This window comes from Pteropus alecto, unplaced genomic scaffold, assembly GCF_000325575.1.
Source record: "Pteropus alecto unplaced genomic scaffold, ASM32557v1 scaffold110, whole genome shotgun sequence".
Lineage (NCBI taxonomy): Eukaryota > Metazoa > Chordata > Mammalia > Chiroptera > Pteropodidae > Pteropus > Pteropus alecto.
The window spans coordinates 623,955-649,247 of NW_006431920.1; the positions used below are offsets into that span (position 1 = coordinate 623,955).

The 25,293-nt window shown below is 41.2% G+C and overlaps 2 protein-coding genes across 6 annotated transcripts in view; both read right to left on the reverse strand.

Moving 5' to 3' along the window:
- The window catches only part of GIGYF2 (GRB10 interacting GYF protein 2), a 109,399-nt gene extending 96,352 nt beyond the window's left edge, over positions 1–13,047 (reverse strand). For all 5 annotated transcript variants that reach the window (XM_025043205.1, XM_025043206.1, XM_025043204.1 and 2 more), the window contains exons 1-2: positions 12,961–13,047; positions 8,251–8,316 (exon numbers count right to left, since the gene is read on the reverse strand). The gene's annotated coding sequence lies outside the window, so the exon portion shown is untranslated. The remainder of the gene's footprint in view (positions 1–8,250; positions 8,317–12,960) is intronic.
- Positions 13,048–20,775: 7,728 nt separating this feature from the next.
- Positions 20,776–25,293, reverse strand: part of EFHD1 (EF-hand domain family member D1) — a 37,154-nt gene continuing 32,636 nt past the window's right edge. The window contains exon 4 of the mRNA XM_006906760.3: positions 20,776–22,047. Coding sequence (XP_006906822.2) covers positions 21,913–22,047 — 135 coding nt within the window. The 3' untranslated portion in view covers positions 20,776–21,912. The remainder of the gene's footprint in view (positions 22,048–25,293) is intronic.

Below are 25,293 nucleotides of genomic sequence, written 5' to 3' on the forward strand. Positions count from 1 at the left end.
AAAGCAACTCTGACAGAGCAGACGATAAGGCTCCCACTTCCCTCCTCTGGCCTTTTCTCTCCTTTGGCTGCTCTAATGGTGGGGATAAGGACCTCAGACAAAGGTCTACCCTCAAATTTTAAGGAAAGTTAACTTAAAATAGGTGAGGGAATGTTTCCATCTACCTAACCACTAACTCAGACCTTGACCAATATTCAAAATTCCTTATAAGTGAATTCAAGTAATGTACTCCTTTGGCAAGTAATACCAGAAAGTTGGTCATCTTCAATAACTATATCCTGTACTTGACATGAATGCGACATAACCTGGCCTTTTTGTCAACTTCTTAAAAACTCCTGAGTTAAATTAGCTCTCACCAGCAATTATTTTGTCTCTGATCACTAGTATAATTATTTTTTTTTCTATATATATTTTTCTAGTTTTCCTAGCTCTTTGGGACCTCATCTATCATTCTGTGTCAAGGGAGTAGAGGGAGAAGAGATCAACCTAGCTCTTCTTTATTGGTGAGTATGAAACAAAGAAAAGGGAGACCCTGGCCACTCAGCTCTTAAATCTACCATTTTCTCGCAACCCGGCACCATGTGGAGGAGCCAGGTGACATCTGGGCACAGGCCATCATTATCAGCATGAAGGAGCTGCAGCTCTACGCAGTAAGTCCTAGCTGGACAAACAATGCAAGGAGAGGCCAGAGCAGAATCGGAATTCAGCACAGGGCCTGACGGTTCAACACGAAAAGTGTTCCTCCACCCTGCTTCCCAGGGGAAGTCTTAACAGACCGATTAGCTACCACTATTCTACCAATCATCAAAACACGTACGCCTCTGAAAACCCCCTACGTCTTTCTTATAAAAATTTTCTGCTACTGCAAATGTCCATGTCCTGGGTATGTAAAATTTGCCCAGAAAAAAACCTATGGCAATCTGGAATGGAGTCCAACCAGTACTACGCATAGTCTGCCAAAAGACTAACACAAAACGGACACCAAGGCACCTGAATCTGTCCCACACTTCCTTACTTCCCTTTTCCCAAAAGCAGCAAAAAGAGCTGCTCCCCTAGCACTCTTTACATATACCAAATAAATGAAGAGTTCCGTCCCCATTCTAGCAGCCAGTCATTTTCACCTTAGCCACATCTGGATTAAGACAACATAACATGAATAACTCCGTTAGTGCAAATTAGCTGAACCACTTAAGAAAACAGGTCAGCATTATCTATTAAATCTAAATATATGTCTACCCCATGATCCCATAATCCACTGCTAGACACACTCAAGAGAAATTTCTATCAAAAGACAAGTAAAAGATATTAGCCATAGTTTTATTCATAATTACCATAAAATGACAACTGGCGATTATGTTCACCAACACAAATGTCCATCAACACACAAATGAATAAAACAACTGTTGTGGAGTTTCAGGGATGGTGAACACATGAATGTGTGGAGAGGTGTGGCGAGACAGAGAGCTCATGAAGCTCCACGCCCTTCTGCGTCTCTTCCACCTGGCTGTTACTGAGCTAGGTGACATCATTAATAATGAGACAAACTGACAGCATGTGCCTCCTGATATGATGCACTGAGAGAGGGACACGGCATTGTGTATGTTATACTTCTGATGCTAATGCATAAACTTGAAAAAGCATCAAATAAACTCAAATTGACAGACATAAAATCAATCAACTGTACTCTCCAAAAATATGTCATAAAACACAAAGAAAGGCTAAAGGACCACCCCAATTAAGGGAGACTAAAGAGATATAAAAACTAAGTGCAAAATATTGACTGTCAACTCTAATTGAAAAACAAAACTTTAAAAAAAAAAAACAAAAAACTAAGTGCGAGTGTGATTCTTAATTCCATTCTAAACCAGCAAAAAATATGCTATTAAAAACATGAAACATACAATTGGAAGACTCTGAATAGGAGTTATACATTAGGTAATGTATTGTATCAATGTTAATATTTATGATTCAGACATTTTTACTATGTTTATGTAGAAAAATATTCTTACTCTTAGAAAATAATGCTGAAATGTTTAGAGGAAAAAGGAATGAGGTCTGTAACGTATTCTCAAATGAAACAGAAAAAAATATGTGAACTAAAATTATATTTTAAAAATTTATGCACATATATGTATATATGGAGAAAGAAAACAAGAAAAAAATGAATAATAAAGCAAATATGAGAAAATGTTAAAAACTGGTGACCAAACTGGATGAAGGGCAAATAGAAAATCTTAATTTTTTGTAACATTGCTTTAAGTTTAAAATTATTTCAAAATAAGTTTTAGAAAATTGTAGTATATTTATACAATGAAATACTCAGCAATAAAAAATAACCAACTACTGCTAATTGTAGCATTATTGCATGAACCTCAAAGATATGCTCAAATACTGTAAAAGCCATACCTTGGAATATTCTCAGCAATTAAAAACTAATTATTGATACCTGCAGCAACATGGATGAATCACTGACCCAAAAAAGCATACTGAATAATTCCATTTATATAAAATTCTAGAAGAGGCGAAATTAATTTACAGTCACAGAAAATAGATTAGTGTTGGGAGAGGGGAAATGACTGCAAAAAAGGAGGAAACTTTAGGTGATGATGAAAATGTTACATATCTTGATTGTGGTGATGGTTATAGAAGAATATACATTTGTCAAAACTCAAAAATGTACATTTAATATGTGTACTTAAAATGAAGGGATCTTAGTGTATGCAAATTATGCTTCAAAAAAAGTGATTTTAAAAATGACTAAACTTGTACCAAATAAGTAGACCGTCTCTCTCAAAAAGCAAAGCATTCCATTTTATATTTCACGTTAAACAACCTTTCCTTAAATCTATTATAATAGGTGTTAAAGTTTTGGATAAAATTTAAAATTGAAGAACACTGTCTAGAACTATGCTGTCTTATATGGTATCCATGAGCCACATGGCTTTATCATGTTAAAGTAATTAAAATTAACTAAAATTTAAAATTCGGTTCCTCAGGGGGAAGGAGGGAAAGTGTTTATAGTGGACAAACCTGGCAAGGTATCAAAGTCAACCAAGTATCAAGGTCAACAACATTATCAGTGACAACTCATGTTCATAGAATGTGCTCTTGATGTAATAAAAATGACACTTTACTTCTGTGGTCTTCTTCCCAAAGCCCCTAACCCCGGTCTTATCATGAGAAAAATATCAGACAAATCCAAATACAGAGGCATTCTACAAAATATTTAACTAGTACTCCACAAAATTGTCCAGACTGTTAAAAATGAAGTCAGAAAACTGTCACAAAAAAGAGAAGTCTACGGATAACTGATTGAATGTAATGTAGTATCCTGAACGGGATCCTAGAACAGAAAAACGCACTAGGCAACACTAAGGAAATCTGAACAAACTACAGACTTTACTTAACAATGTATCGATACTGGTTCATTAATTGTAACAAATGTATCATAATAAGGAAAGATGTTAATAGGGGAAACTGGTTGTGATACATACCGGAGTCCTCTATACTATCTTCTCAATTTCTCGATAAATCTAAAACTGTTTTTAAAAATAAAGCCTACTACAAAAATAAGGGAATTTGAGTTGTAATAAAAAAGTAACATTTCCATCACAGCAGAAAGATACTGAACAGTGCTGGTGTAGACGATTATTTTTATAGGATTAGAGACTATTTTATAACTAATTATATAACTTATGAACAAATCTATTTCTACCCAGTACTAAAAACCCTTGCTGAAATCTAAAAACCCTAAATGTTTATTCCAGTTTGTATTTCAACCAATTACTTTCTTTCGCTAAATGCTTTAAGAAAAAAAAAAATTAATGTAACATATATAAACTAACATTGAAAATTGGTGCACTCCCGAGAGCAGCAATTCTCAAAGGTCTCCCAGTCTTCTGAAACTCTTTCAAGGTATCCATGATATCAAAACAATTTTTATAGTAACACTAAAGCATTAAATTCCATTTTTCACTATGTTAGCACTGCGCTGATCACGCAAAGCAGTGATGAGTAAAACTGCTGGCACCTTAGTATCATTCAAATTAATGGCACCAAACTATACTAGTTGTCATTGTACCCTTCGCCACCATGTGCCATTCACTCACAAGAGCCAGTTTTACTTAAGAATGCCCTTGACAAAGCAGTAACAACTTTGGATGTTATTAGTTTTGATCCCTGTGTACACATCTTTTTAATATCCTATGTGATGAAATGGGAGGTATGCATAAAGCACTTCTGCTGCATACCAAAGGCTCAAAGGAAGGCGTTTTGAGTTGCAAAATCAACTAGTTCCTTTTTTTTTTTTCATGGAACATCATTTTGACTTGAAAGAAATAGCTGACACACAACTATGGTTATCCAGCCCTGAGCATTTAGTAAAAAAGTTTCAAAAATGAATGACGAGAGGCTGTCACGTCAAGGAAAATAGTACTTGCTGCCAATTATAAAATTTGAGCTTTCAAGTGAAAATTAGAATTTTAGAAAACTTCAATTGGCCAATATGACCTAGACAAGTTTTCCAATACTTAAGACTTTCCCAATACTTAAGTCTTGTTGATGGATGTTGATATTGTGATATTTTTGATACTGTAAAATATAAAATATCCATTAAATGTGTGAGACCAATGGAGTTTAATGTAAAAGAGTACAAAAAGTGCATTGATATAATTCAGATTTCACACTGTAATTAACCTTTAAAAATTACTTGTCTAATTTTAGTGTAATATCAAAGAGTATCTGCAATTATCTGAAAAAGCCCTTAAAAATTCCTCCCTTTTCCAACTACATACATATCTTCGTGAGGATGAATTTCCTTCATATACTTCAACCTCAAATAACAAACTGAATGCAGATGCAGATAAAAGAATCCAGCTGCCTTCTATAAAGCAAGACATAAAAGCAATTTGCAAAAAGGTGAAATAATGTCCCTCCTCTCTCTACTTTTTAGAAATGTTTTAGAAAATGGGTATTTTTCCTTAAAAATGTTTGTTAACATGTAACAAAATTGTCATTTCAAAATAAATTTATAAATAATTTTCAATTTCTCAATATAAATATAGATAGAACTAAAAAACCAAAAGCTCTTTGGGCTCCTGTAACTTTTAAGAGGGTAAAGGAGTCCTAAGATCAAAAATTTGAGACCATCTATCTCAGAGAAAAAGAATGACAAAAGAAATTCATACATTAACTTAGAACAAACACACATACATACCCTGGAAAGCATATCAAGGGACATAAAACACCAATGACAAGAACACTGAGATCCAAAATATGACAATTACTAAAAAAAAGTATGTAGAGTTTTAAAAATGTACCTTTTCCAAGAACAGAGAGACTTCTCACATTTTGAAATTTATTTATATGATTTTTTGATTGCCTCTAGGCCACTAGGCTGTAAGCCCCATGAAGACAGAACCTTGTATGTTTTGTTCACCACTATGGCTAGCCCAGCACCTGACACAAAGCAGGTATTCAAATATTTGTTGGGCTGAATACACAAAAAAAGACAAAAGACAAACAGAACCCACTGATGTCTCTATTCAAATTATAAATACGAAATTTTACAATAGAAATTTACCTACTTATATAATAGTAACAATCATAAAAGCTATCATCATCGAGAGCCTGTTTACTATACATCAAGCACTGTACTGGGCATTTTAGATTTTTAATTCCAGCAACCACCATGGGATATACTTTACAGGTCAGGAAAATAAGGCTCTGAGTGATTAACTTATTTATCTGACATTCCAGGTAAGAAGCGACAGAAAATTAAACTCAGGTTTCTCTGCTTAAAAGGCCACAAGCTTTTTACTACATATTGATACACTGCTCAGTATTACTTGGTTACCTTTACTCCCACATTTCCTTGCAATTTTCAGTAGAATTCATTTTGTGGAAGTCCCTTTTCCTCCTTTTCCCAATCTCCCATTCTGTTCTACCATCCTCCAACTTTTACCCCTTTACATCACTCAAGCAAATATAGTTAAGCCTTTGGTTAGGGAAGAGTATATATACTCATAACATGGTCGGGAATTTCATTAACAATGGTGGAAGTAATAATAAACTAAAGGAGAGTATCAGATTCTGGAACGTGAATTAAGGCTCTCTGATCCACTGATCTGGCAAGATGACTTCACATCCAGTTACTCAATGGCCATGCTTTGGGCAACACCATCTCAGTTCCCAAGGGAGGCTAAACATGAGAGCCCTTGGATGTGGCCATGTCTTCAAGACCTAAGCCATGATTAACCATTTAGAAAGTACCAAGACCATACCTCTGCCAATTCCTTGCCAGTCTCTGGGACCAAAGGACCAACACTGAAGAGACCAGAACTCCCAAGGCTTCCTCCAGGCCCAGGACAACTTGAATAAAAGGAGCTCTGTTCCTAAAGAACATACTGGCCACAATATCACTATAAGAAGAAAAGCTTTTACTGTTACTATCATTTTCCCCACTGCTTAGGAACAAATTGTAAATGTTTCTTTTTTACCCCTTTTGGTGAAAGAAGAACAAAATTAGCAACTGTGAACTGTTCTAGGAAAAGTTACAATGTCATAAATGTTACCACATCATCTGATAATCTCTGCACAAGCTAAACTTTTCAGAGGGATCCCCAGAGCTTGTGGAAGTTTTACACAGATTACATGGCAATCTTTTTGAACCTCACAACATCCTGAATAAACCTTCCCCCCACAAGATTAAAGACAATGTACAATAGAAGAAAGGGCTCTTCTACTTTAAAAATGAATTCAGCCACAATTGATTTGCTAAAGAAATCTTGGCTGAAAAAGGTATCATAGGAAGTCACATCTGTGGCCTGTCATTTGATACATACTCTATACTAGATCACTTTTATTAGTAATCCCTCGCCTTTGCATCAAAAATCTCGATAAACTAATATACCAACATAAGAATTAAGTAATAATTACTCACAAAATTAGAAGTCACCATGTACATACAAGCTATAAACAAAATTAAATAAGACTTCAAAACGTCCATTTAAAAAGTTTGCTTCTGCATTACCTAATAATTCTAGAATATAAAAACATATAAATACAAAAGTTTGCATTCTCACCGTCTCACTGATTCTTTCATTAACAGTGAAAGTCCCTACTACCACTCGAATAATGTGAATACAGATACATATACAGAAGTCCCACCCTTCAAATTTTCTACAGCTTCCTAATACTTGTGTTCCTTAATACTGTAAAAAGTATCCAGACGTTAAAATTTGTAAAAGCGATCAATGAAAAATAGTAACCACTGAATTTTTACACTAAATCTTTCATTTGCTTATGTTCTTTTGTTAAACCAGATGCTCATCTGAACCCCCCAAATCAAGATCTTTTGTTAAAACACTGCACTAGGAAGTGCCAACAAGGATGTTTGGTGTGAGACCTACTGGACCTCATTCATCAAGACAGGCATATGTTTTTAAGTCTTCAGAACTCAAAATGAAATTGCTGAGCTATTTATAGGAAATTTTCCTAAGAAAATTTTTCTAGAAGCTTCTGTGAGATTCTGACTTGAATAGCCAACATACTACCTTCTCTGGGACCTGTAGCCACTCTTAGGTGTGGGACCTCTCAACTAACTAGTTTGCAATTCAGACCCCAACTCAAGGCCATACTAAATGGAACAACGATGGAGAACTGGACCAAGTTCAACCAATCAAATTTTCCCTCCCAGAATCTGAAATGTGGACCCTGAGTTGGTAACTAGTTAGCTAGTAGCCCTAGAGCGTGAAGTCATATGTGGCTCTAGGAATGAAGTGTCACTTATCTTCCACGTGTCTGTTAAAGCATAAAAGGTCAGACTGTGGAAAGACAACTAAAGCAGGATTAAAAAGAGACAAGAGAGGACACTGACTAGCCAGAGGGGAGAAAAGTGCTACGTGGACAACCCTGGCCCCTGAAAGCTTCCCAGTTTCCAGTTCGTGTCCTTTCGTGAAGCCAACTGCTCTTTGGATACTTCCTTACCCTTGCCCGCTAAGCATTCCTCTTCCTGTTTCGTGCCATCGAAAAAATCATTACAACAGTTTAAGACACAAATGTATACCAGCATCAATGCAGAAAGAGTATGATTATTCTTATGGTTTAGAAGGGACCTGAGAAGTACCAGAGTGTTTCTACTCACCATCTATAACTCAGGAGAAAAAATAAGACAAAAATAACCAAAACCTTAAAAGTGAAAATCATCTGTTTGCCTAAGCCCTCAGCTTTGTACTTCCTTTCAACACTCACCTGTTCAAAAGTTCTGCTGGTTCACAGCAGGAGGTTTGAGCAAACTCTGTTCAGGTCCTTTTAAAGCTGTAAATAATAAAAGTATTAAAGTAAATGACCCAGCAATTTCCTAGGAAACTTTAACACATTTTTTTTACCATGAATATGTTTTACAGGAAATGGATTCCAAACCTGATTACAATATTAGAATCATCTGCTGTGCTTATAAACCAGATTCTCTGTGCTAACATCTACAGAGTCTCTCAGTAGCACTCGAGTGGGACTGAAAAATACATATTTTTAACGGAAGTTCTAAGTGATTCTGATGAAGCTAACAAATAAGCACCACTATAAGGTTTCAGGAAAGTGATTATTTGGGGTTTTCATTCAAAACCGCATTACAGGAATTTGGTGTTAACTTTTTTAACATATTTGATAGAAAAATGACAGCCAGTAACACAGCAATACAATACGTATCCTATGCAAATAATCGATGAGCCCCAGGAAATGTGACCACTGCCAAAACGTCCAAGGAGCAAAGCTCCAGGCGCGCTTTTAGTTGCAAAATCACAACCTTCTTTTAATGCTCTGTTGAGACAGTTTCTTAAAAATCCACAAGATGGTGATAGCTTCACTGACAGGGAGTGGACTGAACCACAATAGCTTCAAGTGGTTTCTTAGCTAAAATCAAATGATGCTCTGAATGCTGCTCCTAAGGAATTAAAATACAATCATTAAAATTAAAGTTGACAATTTTACTAACAGCAAGAAAGCAACCTGAGAAAGTCATAGTTCTGCCTCTGATTTATCTTTTTAAAAAAAAGTAGCTGTGTTATAATGTCCAAAAGATCATCCAACTTTACCCTCTACTCTCTACTTTTTATAAAGGAAGGCAGAAAGAAAAGGGAGAAGAACTAGATAACAAAACAAACTCTCCTCTATGCCTAACTCAAGAGAACAAGCTCTAGGGTATCTCCTTTCAAAAATATAAATTAAGTTAAAGAACAATGAAATTCTGTAATTAATGAGAAAATATAAAATTGTCCCTACTTAATTACTGGAAGTAGAAAAGTATGTAATATTTAAAAACATTTTTATAAAATTAATTTTGGCCACTTAAAGAACTATCCTTGTTTTTCAAACTTCTCCCCTCTTCTCCTTCAACCTTCCACAAAATTATGGACAATTCAACAAAGGTATCGTTTTATATTCCTATATAATTAACCTAGTATATTTCTCAGTCATCTGAGAGCATAAAAAAAATGAAAAAATGCTAATCTGGTCAAGAAATATTAGCATTCTAAGTTTACCTATGGAGTAAAAATCTTATATGGTAAAGCTATGTAATTCTTCATCATTAAAAATGAATGGGAATCCAAGGACTTTATCACCCTGGGGGTCAAGGGAGGGGAAAAAAGCTTGGGTTCTGAGTTTTACAACGTTAACCAAATAATAAGGCAATTCAAATTGTTGGAAAAAAATAAACATTTAACCTGCCATAGAGATACCTGGATTAATACCAACAGTCTATAGATTCAACCGAATGAGACTGGTCCCACTATAATCTATAAAAAATAAAATAAAAGAGAAACTACTAAAAATTTACTCAGTCAGGACTCACAGAGAACTGCAAATGAAGTCAGTCGTTGAAAGAGACACCAATCAACGACCTTTAGGAGGGCGAGGGTAAAAGGGACAGTAACAATCTTTTCACCCAAAAAGGTTCCCATAGATAGCAATCACCATCAACACTGTCTTCTTCCAGTGTGAAGACTAACAAAAAGAAAACAGACACATAGAGCACTAAAATGCAGAGTCACAAGAACAAATGAGCTGGTATGACATCAAAGACATTATAATTTGAAAATGTCACTTTGAAACTTCAACAAAGGACCAAGAGGGAGAAGATGATTCATTTACAACACTACCCTCATCACTATCATCACTGCCTCCTTCTAGTCAAGGAGCTCCACTCACACCTTGAAGTTGTAATTCCTATCTTCTCATGATTTTCAGGCAAACCTATGACAAATTATTTTTCATATATGCAACTCACAAGCAAAACATTTCAAAAACAAAATATTCCGTTCTTAAGGTGAATTAAAATGAAAAAAGGGCATTTACAAAAGTTAGTAATAATACAGAGATACACTGAAATCAGAAAAATGTTTTTCCAATGAAAAAGTCTATTGGGTATCTAATTAATTGGAGAACTTGTCTGAAAGGTAAAAGTGGAGGAATAAAAAACTCAGCACAAAAAGTTCTACACATGCAAAATGCTATAAAAGATATACAAACAAATTAGTGGAAGTGTCCCTGAGGAATATAAAACCAGGCTGGACAGCACAGAAATCATTAAGAGGAATTCTTTACCAGCCACATTAAGGACAACGTGAGTTAACACATCGATGTCACCTTCTACCAGGTTATATCCCTTAATGACCCATCTAAACTTAAAGGGAAAATCACTTCCCTACATTTTCAAATATTTTGAAGTATCCCAAAGACCCCCTTCTTGGAAAGTAATTCCTTTTGAAAAACCCCTTTAGGCAGTTTATCATCAATCTCATTTAAAAATTCACTTTTGAGAAAGGTATTTCATGACAGCTTCCTGAAATATGTTCTATGAGCATTCTGAGTTTTTTCCAAATTGGATGGAGAGGGGAAGGGGTCATATGGAGGGAGGAGGTTGGGCACACTGGCCTAAATTTCCAGAACCTGATTTCCCTTTCAAAGAGTCACAGAGGTATGGGAAAAAGATTCCAAGCCACTGAATAACCCCTCTCATCTTAGTACACAGTTCCTACCGGCCTACCGCTCACTTGGGCCTCTCTGGTTAGACTAGTCTCTTTTCCCAGCCACAGCAGATCCACTTCCACTCGTTTCTGCCTCAGCATCTTCGTTCTGACTTCCCTAGCCTGGAGCATTCCTCCTCCACATAGCTACAGGAATAGCTCCTTTACCTCTGTCAGGTCTTTCCTTAAATATTAGCTTTTCCATAAGGCCTTCCCAGGGCACTCTACTTAAAATTAACCCCTCCCCCAACTCCCTAATATCCTATTTCCCTGTCTCATTTTTTTCCTCATCACTTACCACTACCCTATATATTTTAGCTAAGTATTTGTCTAGTAATGAGCTCCATGGAGACAGGAATTTTTGGTCTGTTTTGCTCCCAGCACGCAACAATGTAGCAGGGTCTCAATATTTGTTAAATAAATGAACAAATGAATGAAGGCACATGGTCACTTCTTTGTCAGTCTCAAAACTCCAAAATGCTTCATCAAAAATACAAAAGGTATGAAGCCCTTTCTTTTGTAGTGAATCACCACTATCACCAGTATATTCCTCAGTGTTAAATGTCAAAGGAAGGATTGTGTGACATTTTTCCAGATACGTGCCACTTAAAATTTTTTTTCTACTGCTCTCTACTGATGTCAACATCTGATGTAACAGAAAAGTACACATTCCAGTTTGAGCACTCTGAAAGCTGCTACACTAACTAGTGAAACATATAAAAACATCAATGAATGACAGGATGCATTTATGTTCTAACCAATAGGGACGAACTCTGTACGGCCAGAGCTGCAATTATTAGAAGGATGAGAGTTAATGTACAGAAAGGATGACAAGAAAAATTTTTTTTTTAATCTAGGCATCTAAAAGGGATACACTACATAAGTAAAGAATATCTTCCCGGCTCACAACACTGGGGATCAAAACTGCTTATAATCCAAGGTATGAAACGCTGGATAAGGAGCTGCTCACAGGTTCTGGCCCCTTCCTCGATTTCTTGCAAGTTAAACTGGAATACTTACCTTTCTTACAGAGAGACTAGGTGTGCATAAGTGTTTTGACTTTCGGGGAAAGGAAGGAAAAAAAAAAAAAAACAGTGCTAGATAAATGCAAAGCATCGTTACTGCTTCCCTATCACGGACATACACCTGCTTCTTCCATACCCCTTTCCCTGGTCGCCTGATTTCTGTTTCAGCCACAAACCTGAAGTATTCAAATGCTTCGTGGGAAACTGCTGACACTTAGGTGAATGCCCATTTCTACCTATGTGAACGTTTGCGTCTCAAAGCTGCCACGGGCTCTACTTTCCCAGCCTCTGTCCCAGGTTCCGATCATGGCTCCACCTTGCCTCGGGCCTGGTCCAGACCCAGTCCTCTCGCCACGGAAGGAGTCCTCCCAGTGCAGATGCTGGGTGAGGAAGGCAAGGGCGCACCTCCCAGAGGCCAGATGTGGGGAGGAGGGCCAGTAGGAGCAGCTGTCTGGCTGCAGCAGCTGTTACCCCGGGCGCCCCGAAACTGGGCAGGCGACTGGCCCCGAGGTGCAGGTAGCGGAAGGCGAGCCCTTCTGGCCCTGAGCAAGCCGGCCTGACACTGCCCACCCCACCACCCTCTTCCCTTCCTCGGCTCCCCACCGCGATGCCAACGGGCCCTGGAGGAGGGGGCGCCCGGGATGCGAGGACGAGATGCGCCCGGGCCCGGAGTGCGCCCAGCCAAGGCGGAGGCTCTCTCCGGCCCCGCACCTGACCTGTCCCCTCTCCTGACGCCCAAGCCGGCCGCGGCCGCTGCCAGGGCGGCCTGTGGGTGCCCATGCGGCTGGGCCAGGTCTGCCGGAGCAGCGGGGCCGCGGGCGCGGGCGACAGGCCCGGGCAGCCCGGAGGGCCGGCGGAGCCAAGGCGCGGAGCGGAGCGGGGCACGGGAGCGAGACGGAGTCGCTGGTTACCTGCGGTCCGGGACAGGGAGTCTCTCAGAACACAAGTCAGTCCTCAGCCTCAACAACACAAGATGGCCGACACGTCGCCACGCAGGTCACGTGACAGCGCTCTCGCCCCGCCCCGGCCCGGCCCCGCCCCCGCCCCGCCTCGCCTCCCTCCCTGCCCATCCAGCCTCCCACGACATCCTTCCTTTCCGCTGCCTCCCGCCCTTCTTCCCCGACACGCCCCTGCCCGAGCCCCGGATGTCGGGCTGGAGAAGGCGGGGCGGCGGCCCGGCGCAGGCCCCTGCAGGTCCCCGGGCCGGGGCTCCCTCCCTGTCCTTGAGTGGAGCGGGGTTGGTGTCTAGAGTTGGGCCCGGGCCAGGCAGCCTGTGACTCACTGTCCTCGGTGCCCAATCCAGAGCCCGTTCGCAGTTCAAAAAGTTCTGCATCATTTACCAGCTGATTTTCCAAACTAGAACTTTTCCGCAGATTTTCATCCAGCATTTTCCTGCCTGCTTGCCATCCTAGAGAAAACGAGGAAGCGACAAAAGCTGAAATCCATAGCAGTTTCTCTACTTATTAACGGTTCTGGTAGAACTGGGAATTCATTCTAGAGTCTTAGAATGTGACAGCTGGGAAGGCCTCAGGAGATCCAACCCCTTCCTAGTGCATCTGGGGCTGCAACCCTTTTGCCTAAAAATCTCCCATTTGGCAGTTGCCTATTAAAATACAGGATGCCCAGCAATGCTGGAGACATACCTACACTAAAAGAGTATTCGTTGTTTTTCTGAAATTCAAATTTAATTCGGCATCCTGTGTTTTTATTTGCTAAATCTGATAACTCTACCCTTCTCAGATCATCCTATTCTTTCCTGGTGCCACCAACCTCTCCTCCTTTTACAGGATTCTTCTGATCAGCTTTTAAAAATCCTCAAATATTCTTCCATCTTAAAAGTAACGTTAAAAATTCCAATTCCTTCTCCAACCACCTCCCTGCCTCCTTTCAAAGCCAAACTGCACCAAAGAAGTTGTTTATCAGCACTTTCCCAATTCCCACATCCAACAAGCCATCATCTGCCACTCCAATGTGGCTTCTATTCTGACCCATCCACCAACTGCTTGCCTTAGCTAAGGACACCTCAACCTACAGGCTGATAACGTTTTTCAGTTCTCATCTTGACTTAGTGCTTCCCCTGTATTTAATGTGATTGATCGCTTCCTACTTCCCGAAATACTTTCCTCCCTTGACCTTTATGCTGCTACTCAAAGTGTGGTCAGTGGACCGACAATGCCAGCATCATTTGCAAGCTTGTTAGAAATGCAGACTCTCAACTCAAATGGGCCTTTCACAGTCCCATTCTACTGAACTCAGGATCCTCTGTCATCGTCACTGACCCCCTTCCTCTTTCCTCTGAACTTAACGCTCCAGATGTGCCCACATTACAGGGCCCTCCGAGATGCCATTCTGTTTTAGGCTTTGTCCATGCTGTTCCCTCTTGTTACAATGTCATTGTTAATACGTACCTGACTTCTCACCAACCTGCATAACACCCACTCATCTTTAAAAACCCAAATTGTGTTACTGCCTCTGTGAATCTTTCTTTAATTCCCTCCCCTAGACCAAAGAACTTACCCCTTGAATTGCTGTTTTTAAGGGGGAAAAAAAGTAATGCTAATGCTTGTTATGTTATTAAGCCCTTGCTTTCTCTCTTGTAATCCTGGTGGGAGCACTAAGGAACACTGGGAAAGTCAACTATACACTTGAGAGTAGTGCCTACCTTCTCCATATCTCATCCAGGACTTCCTAGCCCAGGCTGACTGATTGCAAAGCCCATGTCCCTAACCAACTTGTCATGCCACTTCTCAGTTGCTATGCCATCTATGTCTGTAATTTCATATATATATAAAGGAATAATTTCCATACAGTAAAATTCAGCATTTTTAGTGTGCAGTTCTGCAACTTTTGACAAATATATGCAGGTGTGTGTAACTACCAATAAAATCGAGGTACAGAATAGTCCCATAACCCACAGAAGTTCCCCCAAGGACACTTTGTGGTCAGCCTTAACTTCCACTTCCAGCCCCTGAAACTACTGTTTTCTGTCCTTATAGTTTTGCTTTATGATACCGTATAAACAAGACCATATAGAATGTAGCCTTTTGAGGCTGGCTTCTTTCACTCAGCATAATGAATTTGAGTGTCAGCCATACTGTTTCATATTTCAGTACTTTCTTCTTTTTTATTGCTGAGTAGTATTTCTTTGGATGTATGCACTACATTTGTTTATCCATTGCCCAGTTGAGGGATGTTCGGGGAGATTATCAATGAAGCTCCTATGAATATTCACATGCAGGTATTTATGTGAACATAGGTTTTTACTTCACTTGGGTAAATACCTAGAAATGGAATTAGTGGTTATGTGGTACTTGTTTAACTGTATCAGAAACGGCCAGACTGTTTTTCAAAGTGTCTTAGCCATATTTTTTGCCCTAAACTATAAGCTTCTAGAAAGCAGGAACTGAATCTAAAGGAGGAAGATAATGATGATGATGATGATGATGATGATGATGATGAAAACCAAGGACATCCCGTGCTTTTAACCATTACACACACTCCACTATTTGACTTTGCATCCTCAGCAGCTGCCATTGTCCTGGCACACAGTAAACAATAAATGCCTATAGGATCAAATAAATTCTTGATTATCTAATCCTCAGGAAAGGCGCCTTCTCTTTTTATTCATTCTCTCTCCACAATGTTTCATTAAATAGTGGTTTTTAAAATTACACTAGTAGACTGATATCTGCCCTACTCAGATAATAACAAAGGGAACAGAGGGCGGAAAATATTGATTGGCAATGCCAAATCTTCAGAGTTCTCAAGGCATCTGGGGCTGGGGAAAACACCGTTGAATTCATGACCGGAAGTGTCTACGGAGCAGGGAGAACAGAGGGTTATGAACAAGTGAGTGATGGGGAAAGAAAGATGCAGAAATTTGAAAGTGGATGAAAAAGCAGGATGGATTTGTTAGTGGAGAGGGCCACTCAGGATTGGTACCCTAACTAGGAGTGTTGAGTACACAACTGAAAAACAAGAGAAAACACAAGTCAAAGAGAGTGGGCAGGTACCGAGTCACAGAGCCGAGCAAACATCCAAGAAAGGCTGCTCGGATGATAACTATAGACACCGATCCACTTTTATGTTTGAAAACATTTTTTATCGTATAAGTGCTTGCATGTTTTAAATTCTTTTCTTGTTTCCAACCTCCAGATGTATACCAAGACAATTAAATCATAAAAACTACCTTGGAATGAAATAAACGTATCATTTCACATAAATGCCCCACAACGTGTTCCTAAAATGTTATTCGTTTTCTCTTTCTTGAGCCTTTGAAGACAGGATTTCATACTTTAGCTGTCCCAGAGGGTCCCGCATGCATGTTCAGCTACTCTTCTCACTTTCTTTGTGGCCAGAGTCTTCTTTCTGTCTTATTAAATATTATTAACAGCAGTAGTAGTAAAGCAGTACACGCTTATGATTGAAAATTTTTTAGAATTCAAAAACATATAAAGGAAAAAAATTAAATCCCCCTAGACCTACTCGGGACCCTCAGGTTCTCTCTCCTCTTCTCAGGTAAGCTCACTATTGACAGTTTCTCATGTGGTTTCCCCAAAATGTTGTATGTGCGCATAAACAAGCATAATGTGCTTCTTCGTGGGCAGAGACATGGCTTTACATCTCTCACATAAAACAAACTAAACAAAGCCTAAGCATGGCTCTGAGTGCTGCTCTGCTCCTGGCCTTTTCCCGAGAAACAATGTGTCAATGTATCTTGGAGTCCCCTACATTCTTTTTAATGGCTGCCAAACAGTGTTCATTTAAATGGATGTACCATCATACACTTCATCCATCCCCTGCTGGTAGAGATCCTGTTTCCAGTGTTTTTTTGTTTTTTGTTTTTTTTCATATTATATTCAACAGAGTAATGAGTAATGAGTAGCCCTTTAAATATACCCTTGTTCAAGTTTATGTTTACCTATAGGATAAGTTCCCAGAAGTAAAACCCTTGGGTCAAAGCTCATGAAATATCACAGCAGTGGACATCTGCCCCTCTTACACACCTGTCCTGCATCTGAAATACTTTCCATGTTTGGGGAGAATAAGAATGTTGATGGGAGACAGAGCTCGCCTCCCTCGACAGGAGACCAGCACTCCCGACACATGGGCATGTGGCTGGGCTCAACCTCAGACTCTGGATGTGGAGTAGCGACCTGAAGAAGCAGGACACCCCAAAGCTCTGGGCATTCAGGCCCAGGCACCATTCCTGGCTGGTTCCCATGTTGTGCCTCTGGATACAATGCCAGCCGTCTGGCCCCCTGCCTATTTTCTTGGCCTGGCCCTGCAACGCTGCCAGTGATTCTGAGAGCTCCTTAATGCCTTCTCAGTCAGTTCCTCTTCTGCTTATGTGAGTCTGGTTTAAATTCTGTTACTTGCAGTTAAGAACCCTAACTGATTCTTCAGTAGCCAGCCTCCAAGATGGCTCCCAATGATTTTTGCCAATCGAGCTGACTCATGTAGCCAGTAAGATATTGAGGAAATGGCAGAGTGTGATTTCTGAAGATAGGTTTTAAAAAAACGTGGTTTACACCTGCTTTGCTGGAGACCAGCTGCCATGTTGTGAGGGCACTCAAGCAGCCCAGTCCCCTGGAGGGGTTCATGTGGCAGATGACCAAGACCTCCAGCCAAGAGCCAGCACCAAACTGTGAACTACATGAGTGAGTTCCCTCAGAAGTGGATCCTCCAGCCCTAGTCAAGCCTTCGGATGACTGCCGCCCCAACTGACATTTTAACTGAGCTAGTACCACCCAGCTTAACTGCTTCTGAATTCCTGACCCTCAGAAACCGTATGAGATAATAAATGTTAAATATTGCTTTAAGCCACTCAGTTATGGGATGACTTGTTAAAACAAAAATAAGTAACTAATACCGACACGATGTTTAATTTTAACAGTCTACCAAACTGCCTTTCAAAAGGACTGCAGCAACGTGCATTCCCGCCAATACTACGTGATTGGTTCTGGGAAGGGGAGGAGGGGAGCAGGGAGACTGACCCGCTGATAAGGTCCCATTCTCAGCACCTCCACAAGCTGTGGAATCCTAAGTTGGCAACCCCAGGACCCCGCTCCCAAGCCCCCAGGTCCCAGAGACTGGCCACGGAACCATCGTTCTCCTACAGTCGAGCCGGTGAGCAGGGATGAGGCCAGAATCTGGCCCGGTGAATGGGCACAGTCAGAAAGGAGAAATCTGAGCAGGGACAAGGCCACAGGTGTCAGGGCACATGATCAGGCTGGGAGGGCTCAGCAATCGCCAGCTGCAGGGGGCATGGCTGCTAAGCAGGCAGATGGGCAGAATTCTCCCCAGGCTGGTTAGTAAAAGGGGCCCAAAAGAACAGAGCAGCAAGGCAAGTGGGCATCTGAGCTTGAAGCCAAAGCAGCAGCCAGGACTGAGCATTCCAGGGCCACCCTGGCCTAGGAGCCCTGGCACAGGACTTTGGAGGCCCAGAACTCAGGAGACAGAATTGCGGTAGTGGAGGGTGGAAGGTAGAGAGGGAATCAATATGTCTTGAGCACTAAATATACGTCAGCCGTGGAATCTGCCAGGTAGACAATCATCCCCACTAGACAGGCAAAGAAACAGGCTCAGTGAGGCTAAGTTACCATCCCCACTAGGCAGGCAAAGAAACAGGCTCAGTGAGGCTAAGTTACCGGCCTAGTGTCTGACTCCAACTCCCATTACATCCCCTCAGCCTCCAGGGCAGAGGCAGAACTGATTGTTTTCCTGATTGCTCAGTCAAAGGAGGGCCTTTGGGAGCAGACTCATCACTTTTCCAGTGAGAATGATGTCCCCACAATCTCTGCTGTCCTCCCTTTCAGAGCTGTCCCCTCAGGCCAGGCTCCCATTTAAGTCAGAGTGCTTAGAAGGTTCCTGGCCCCGTGATAGGGGTCCTCCCTTGCCCACCTCTGTCTGGGGTGTCTTTGTGAAACAAACATGCAAGGGGGGTCCTGCTGCATGCTGGGCACTGTGCTAGTCCTACAGCAGTGTGGAAGGCAGAGCCCTGCCCTTTGAAGAGTTCATCATCCAAAGGAGGAGGAAGAGGAGTAAACAGAAGGATGCTGCATAATCCTGTAAAGATTGCAATAGAGAAATACTCAGGGCAAAATGGGAATACCGAGGGTAGCCTTTATTTAGTCTGGGACCATCAAGAGAGCTCCCTGAATAATTGGCAACTGTATAACGAATGTATCTACCATTACGGTGTCACGAGCTGAGTCATAAACAATGAGAAGTAGTTTGCCAGTAGGGCAAGGGAGAGAGTGCCAGGCAGAGCAAACAGCATGTGTCAAAGCCTGGAGGAGTGGAACTGTCTAGGAACCGCTTGGTGTTGCATTTACCTGGAGTGTACAGTCTGGAAGGAGATGGGGATGGGGCAGGGGAGGTGAGCAGGGGGGCCAGATCATGAAAACGAAGAGCCAAATATTGAAGGGCAGTGTTAGGAACGGTTTGCAGGTTATAAGAATTATTCTAGCTACAGGGTGGACAATCAGGACAGAATGAGGGCAAGGACACGGATCGGGAGGCCACTGGAAAGACCCAGGAAAGAACCAACGAAGGCCATGGCTTGGAGGATGGGAATTGTAGGCGAGCAGCACAAAAGGAAAACATCTGAAGGACTTCGTAACCACAAAGGGGCAAAGAGGTCCTGTCCCTGGTCTTCGTAGTTACACGGCCCAATATCTGTCCTTTCTTGTCTTCAGTCCTTCCGTGTTACACTTTCTATCACTGCGATCAAGAGTTTTTAGATCTCCCACGGGCCTCGTTGTCCAGACAGGCAAATGGATGTTCGAAGTAATTACCCTGTTCTCCCCATTCCTTCCTTTTTCTTTTTATTAATAGACTTTGTTTTTTAAAGCAGTTTTAGGTTTACAGAAAAACAGCAGAAAGTACAGTTCCCATAAAGGTCTCTCCCCTCCCGCTTCAGTTTCCCGAAGTGTAACATCTTGCTTCAGTGCGGGACACTTGTTACAATTGATGTGCTCATACTGATACATTATTATTAACTCAAGTCCATAGTTTACCGTAGGGTCCATTCTTTGTGTTGCAAGTTCTATGGGTTTTGGCAACTGTATAATGAATGTATCTGTCATTACAGTGTAATAAAAGTAATAGTTTCACTACCTAGAAATCCTCTGTGCAAGGCCTTTTTATGCCTCTCCAATCCCACCCCCCGTGACCCCTGGGAACCCCTGATCTTTTTACTGTCTTCATAGTTCTGCCTTTTCCAGAATGTCACGTACTTGGAATCACACAGTATGTAACCTTCCCAGATTGGCTTCTTTCACTTAGCAATACATATTTTAAGTTTCCTCCATATCTTTTGGTAATTAGATAGCTTATTTCTTTTTATATTGAATAATATTTCTTTTCATTGTTGAATTAATATTCCCTTGCGTGGATGTACCACAGTTTGTTTATCCATTTACCAGTTGAGGAATATGTTGGTTACTTCCAGGTTGGGGCAATTATGAATAAAGCCACTATAAACATTCATGTGCGGATTTTTGTCTGGACGAATGTCCTCAGCTCATTTGGATGAATACCAAGAAGCATGATCGCACGATCGGATGGCACATCTCCATTCTGTTTTCATGTCCACTGCCTCTGGGTCCTTCTAACTCGACTTCCAGAACTCAGTGTCCCACAGGAGCCTGAGCCAGATGTGGCCCCTACACAGAACACTCTGCTCTCTCCACCAATTCTAAGAAGACGAACAACAAATGTGATGGCAACGTCTATTTGCATAGTTTATTTAAAAAGAAACGGCTGTAAAGTAGAAATGCAGATGCTTTATTATAAAGACAGCGGTTACAAAAGAGCATAAATATGACATTAGGAATTATTCTTAAAAATACAACAAACCCCTGGTATTTGTGAGTATCCCAAGAATTCACAATATATAAAAATTTGTGCTGGAGGTAAGAACAGCTTCACCGCCTTGAAACAGATGTTGAAAACTGACCACGTGATGAGGATAGTCATGAGTTTTGGGATTCCGCAAGGCTGAAGATTTGTCACTTGGGAATGCCAGGGGTCTGCTGTACTACAACTTGCGTAGACTCAGAGTTAACAGGAATTCTTCTACTCATTAATATTACTTCGAATTATTCTTTCATTATTACAGTTAAGAAGCACAGTATTTAAGAGCAGGAAAAAAGGCCGAAATGGGGAGAGTGAACAAGAGCAGGCATGGAGACCGTGCGCTAGCGAGAACGCTAGAGGACAGGAACAGATCTTCTTAACTTTCCACTATTTTGTGTCATCTCGGCAGCATGCCACACCCCCCTTTGGAGAGGGGACAGGCAGTGGTCCAGCCTGGCCTGCTCTAAACCTTACCATCATCACAGGATCGACAAAAATGCAAAGGCAACTGGCAGAATCGGGCTAGGAATGAGAACAGGGTAGCCGGGTGGGAAACAAAGGGATGGAGGCCATGACGGGAGAGGTGCAGGGAATTACCCAAGAAAACGGACCCCATTAACATGACAGCCCCCCAGGGACTAACTCCTCTGAGGACCACCAAAGAAAGAAGTATCTGTACAAACTAATTTCCACTCTTTGACGTGGAAGGCTACAGGGACAAGGAAAAGGTACAGGTTGCCAAGTAGAGGCACATTCTGACTACAGAGAAGGGCAGAGGAAGGTGGGCAGGCGGGCCTACCCCAGGACCCTCCAGGAGGGGCTCCCACTCAAGGGGTGAGAGGCACCCCAAGCCGCCCCTCTGAGGCTAAAGAGTTTGCATTAGGCGGTGGGTATGGAGGTTGGTTGGGGTGAGGGGTCAGCAGAGGTGAGGATGCCGGGGGGCCGGCTCTCCCCGGGGCATGTGTGAGGCACAGCAGCGCACAGAAGTCAAGGTCGCCAGACTATGTGCTGAAAGCGGCCTTGAGCTCCCGGAAGGCTGCCTGGCGGATCCTCCTCTTCTCCTCCTCTCGCTTCCGCTCCTCTTGCTCGGCTTTCAGCTCCGCTTCAAACTTGCTGGCAGAGGACAAGGCTTGGACCTGCAGAGGAACAGCAGAAACAGACTCACAGAGTGAGCGTGGGGAAGGGGAACTTGGAGATGGAGCACCCAGCAAACAGAGCTCGTTGTCTGCAGCCATGGATGTAGGGACCTGGTCTGCTGCGGGGCAAGGACCCCCCGGCGAATATTCCTTCCCGGTGGTCTTCCCAAGTTCACCTTCTATTCTCGAGGACATCACCGCTTTATTTGCTGCCGTGTTACACGTGTTCCCATCCACTGGGGCCAGTCTTCTCATTTCACTTCTTCTTCAGGATACTGTTTTAACATCCCCACCTATCACCCACTTCTACCTGCTACCTTTAATTTCAAAATAAGACTGTTTAGTTCTAGAAAAAAACAATAACAAAATAACCTCCCCGCTGGGAATGTGATTGCGATGGCATCCATCTGCCTGTGGCCAAGGAATTCCTTTACAATGTAAATTTTCTCTGAATGCCTCAGTTTTTATTCAATATGGTTTTTGTTACCCACTAAAATCATTCTAAACTTTCTTCCAAACATTACGGGGTTTTTTTTGTCGGTATTGCGAGTGGGATTTGGTGCCATTTTTTAAAAACAAATTTATCTTCAATAATACTGTATCAGATAAATTCATCTTAAAATCCTCTGTTCCCCAACTGATTTTTCTCTTTGTCTCTCAATTTGGTAAAATTTGCAAAAACACGGTGGGTACATACGTTTTTAAAATAAACACTGCTAAACTGTTCTCCCAAGCAGCTGTTCCAATTTACTCCGCCACCGTCATGGAATACAGGTAGTCACTTTCCTGCAGTCTTGCCAAAGCTTATAATTAACCTTTTTCCTGTTTGCCAATCTGATAGGCAAAAAAATTGTCACCTTTTATTTCCTCTTTGGTGAATTACCCACTTGTTTCTTTTGCCTGTTTTTCAATTTGGCTGTTTTTTCCTTTTAATTTGGAGTATTTTATATAATTTAAGTATTAATTCCATATTTTTAGTTACTTTAATTTAAGTATTAATTCCATATTTTTAGTTAACATATTTTTCAGTTACTTTCTACCAGTTTTTTTTTTGTTCGTCTTTTAAGTTCAAGGTAGCTTGGGCCACGCAAAATATTTTAAATTTTGATGTAATCAATTTTCATGCGTTTCCTTTCTGGCTTTTGTATTTTATATCATGTTTACCCATAAGGTTCTAAACCCATTTTCCTGTATTTTCTTCTAATACTTTTATGGTTTTATTTTTACATTCAGCTCTGAAGTCACCTGCATTTTTTTTTACTGAAGAAATATAATAGAGGTACTTTACTTCATTTTCCTAAGTATAGAGACAATTGTCTTAATACCTGTTATTGAATAGCCCATTATTTTCCCACCAATTTGAAAATGGTCTTTTTCATATACTATATTCCACGTGGAGATCTGTTTTCATTATTTTCTATTCTGTTCTACTAACTGGTTTTGTTTATTCTTGTACCCATACTACATTATTTAATATTACTGCTTTATAAAATGCTTTGATATTTATAAAGCAAATATTTTTATCGTGTTGAAGAAGCATACTGTTTTATTTTTAAATGTGTTATGAATGAATGTTAAACTTCATCAAACGTCTCTGAGAGTATCCTAACTGAAATGATCATTTTTCTTATTTGATCCACCTATGACATGAATATATTTTAAGCTACCCCTGTAGTCTTAACATAATTTCAAATGTTATAACTACATTCAATTCTCTGTTTTAAGTCTTACAGCTATATTCATTAAATTTATTAATACAAATTTATTTCTGATGTGTTATTTTTATCTGATTTTGTTATCAGAATCATAACGGTGTCAGAGAATGAATATGATATAACCCTTTTCAACATGCGTGAATTCTTTTTATGACACTGAAAAAAATTATAATGTCGAAGAATTAATCCCTATATTCCTCAGCACTTGACTGGTTTTTTTTGCGGGGGGGGGGCACGTAGTGTCAGGCAGAGTTGTTCACTTTCTATAATGCATCGCATTTTCTTATTGTCTTAAATTTACAGAAAAGCATTCCCTTCATTGAGATTTCCGTGATTTTTACATCGATGTGTCATAACCTCTGTTTCTAACTAGCCTGCTCCTGTGCTCACCATCTCTCAGGTTCTCTCTCGTTTCTCCGTCACTAGCTGCATCCACGTTTGGGCGTCTCATCAGTCTCTCCCCTGGTCCACTCACTCATCACTTCTCCAGTGTCGTATCTGAGATTTACCATTTCCTACGACATTCTTTTATTTAGCCCATTCTGACTTTTTCTCTGTTATACCCTTTGTAGCTCAAGGCAGATCCTTGCATCTCAGTGAAAACTCCTTACATCTTTTCTTCTAAACTCTCCCTGCATTTCACAGGAGTCTGGAAATATTACTAGGGAGTGTTGTGCTGTTGCTCTTTCCAAATCAGAATCCCTAGGGCTGGAGACTAGGAATTACGCTTTCCAAATTTCCCAGGTGTTTCCTAGGCACGAGAAACCCTGCCCCGGCCTCACAGTTTCTCATTATCCTCTGGCCCTGAGGTTCTCACCCTTGGCTCCCTATGTCAGCATCCCCAGAGATCAGATCAGGGGCCACTCACCTTCAACCTTTCTCACTCTCTGGTCCCAGACTCAGGCTGAAATTTTGAACCCCTGGGTCCTTCTCTAACCCTTACACCTGTCCTCCCTGCCCACTCGTTCTTGATTAAGGCAAGAAATCCGATTTGGAGTTTGCTGTTGACACAGCCCCACCCCCTGACCAGGGTTCCTTCTCCTATTTCCTGCTATCTTGGCACCTGGGGTTATGTTCCAACCTGACACGGACTCCTAGCCAATCTTTGCAACACCTGTCATGGAACCTTTAATTCCCAGAACCTGCACTTCTGCCTGCATGGTTACCTCTCTCCTCCCACCCTGCCAAGTCCCATCCTCGGATCAAAGGCTTTGTCTGTTTCTGCTCGCATGCTGAGAACACATTTTCTATTTAGAAGTCTGACGAGGGTGGTGTCTGGATTCATAGCGCTCAACCAAACCTCCACGGCCCTGCCCTCATGGCTCCTGACACTCTCAGTGATTCAGAAAGCACAGAGGACTGGAGTCCCTGCCCTCCGGACTCCTCTCCTGCCCACTTCACCCGTCCCCGCTTTCCCTGTGCTTCGGTCGGCAGGGAAGTGAGACCCTGGACTCTTCACAACACCTCCGGGCCCAGAGGGGTGCTGGAGCTGGCTGGTACCTGCTTGTAAGCCAACTGATTTGCAGAAATT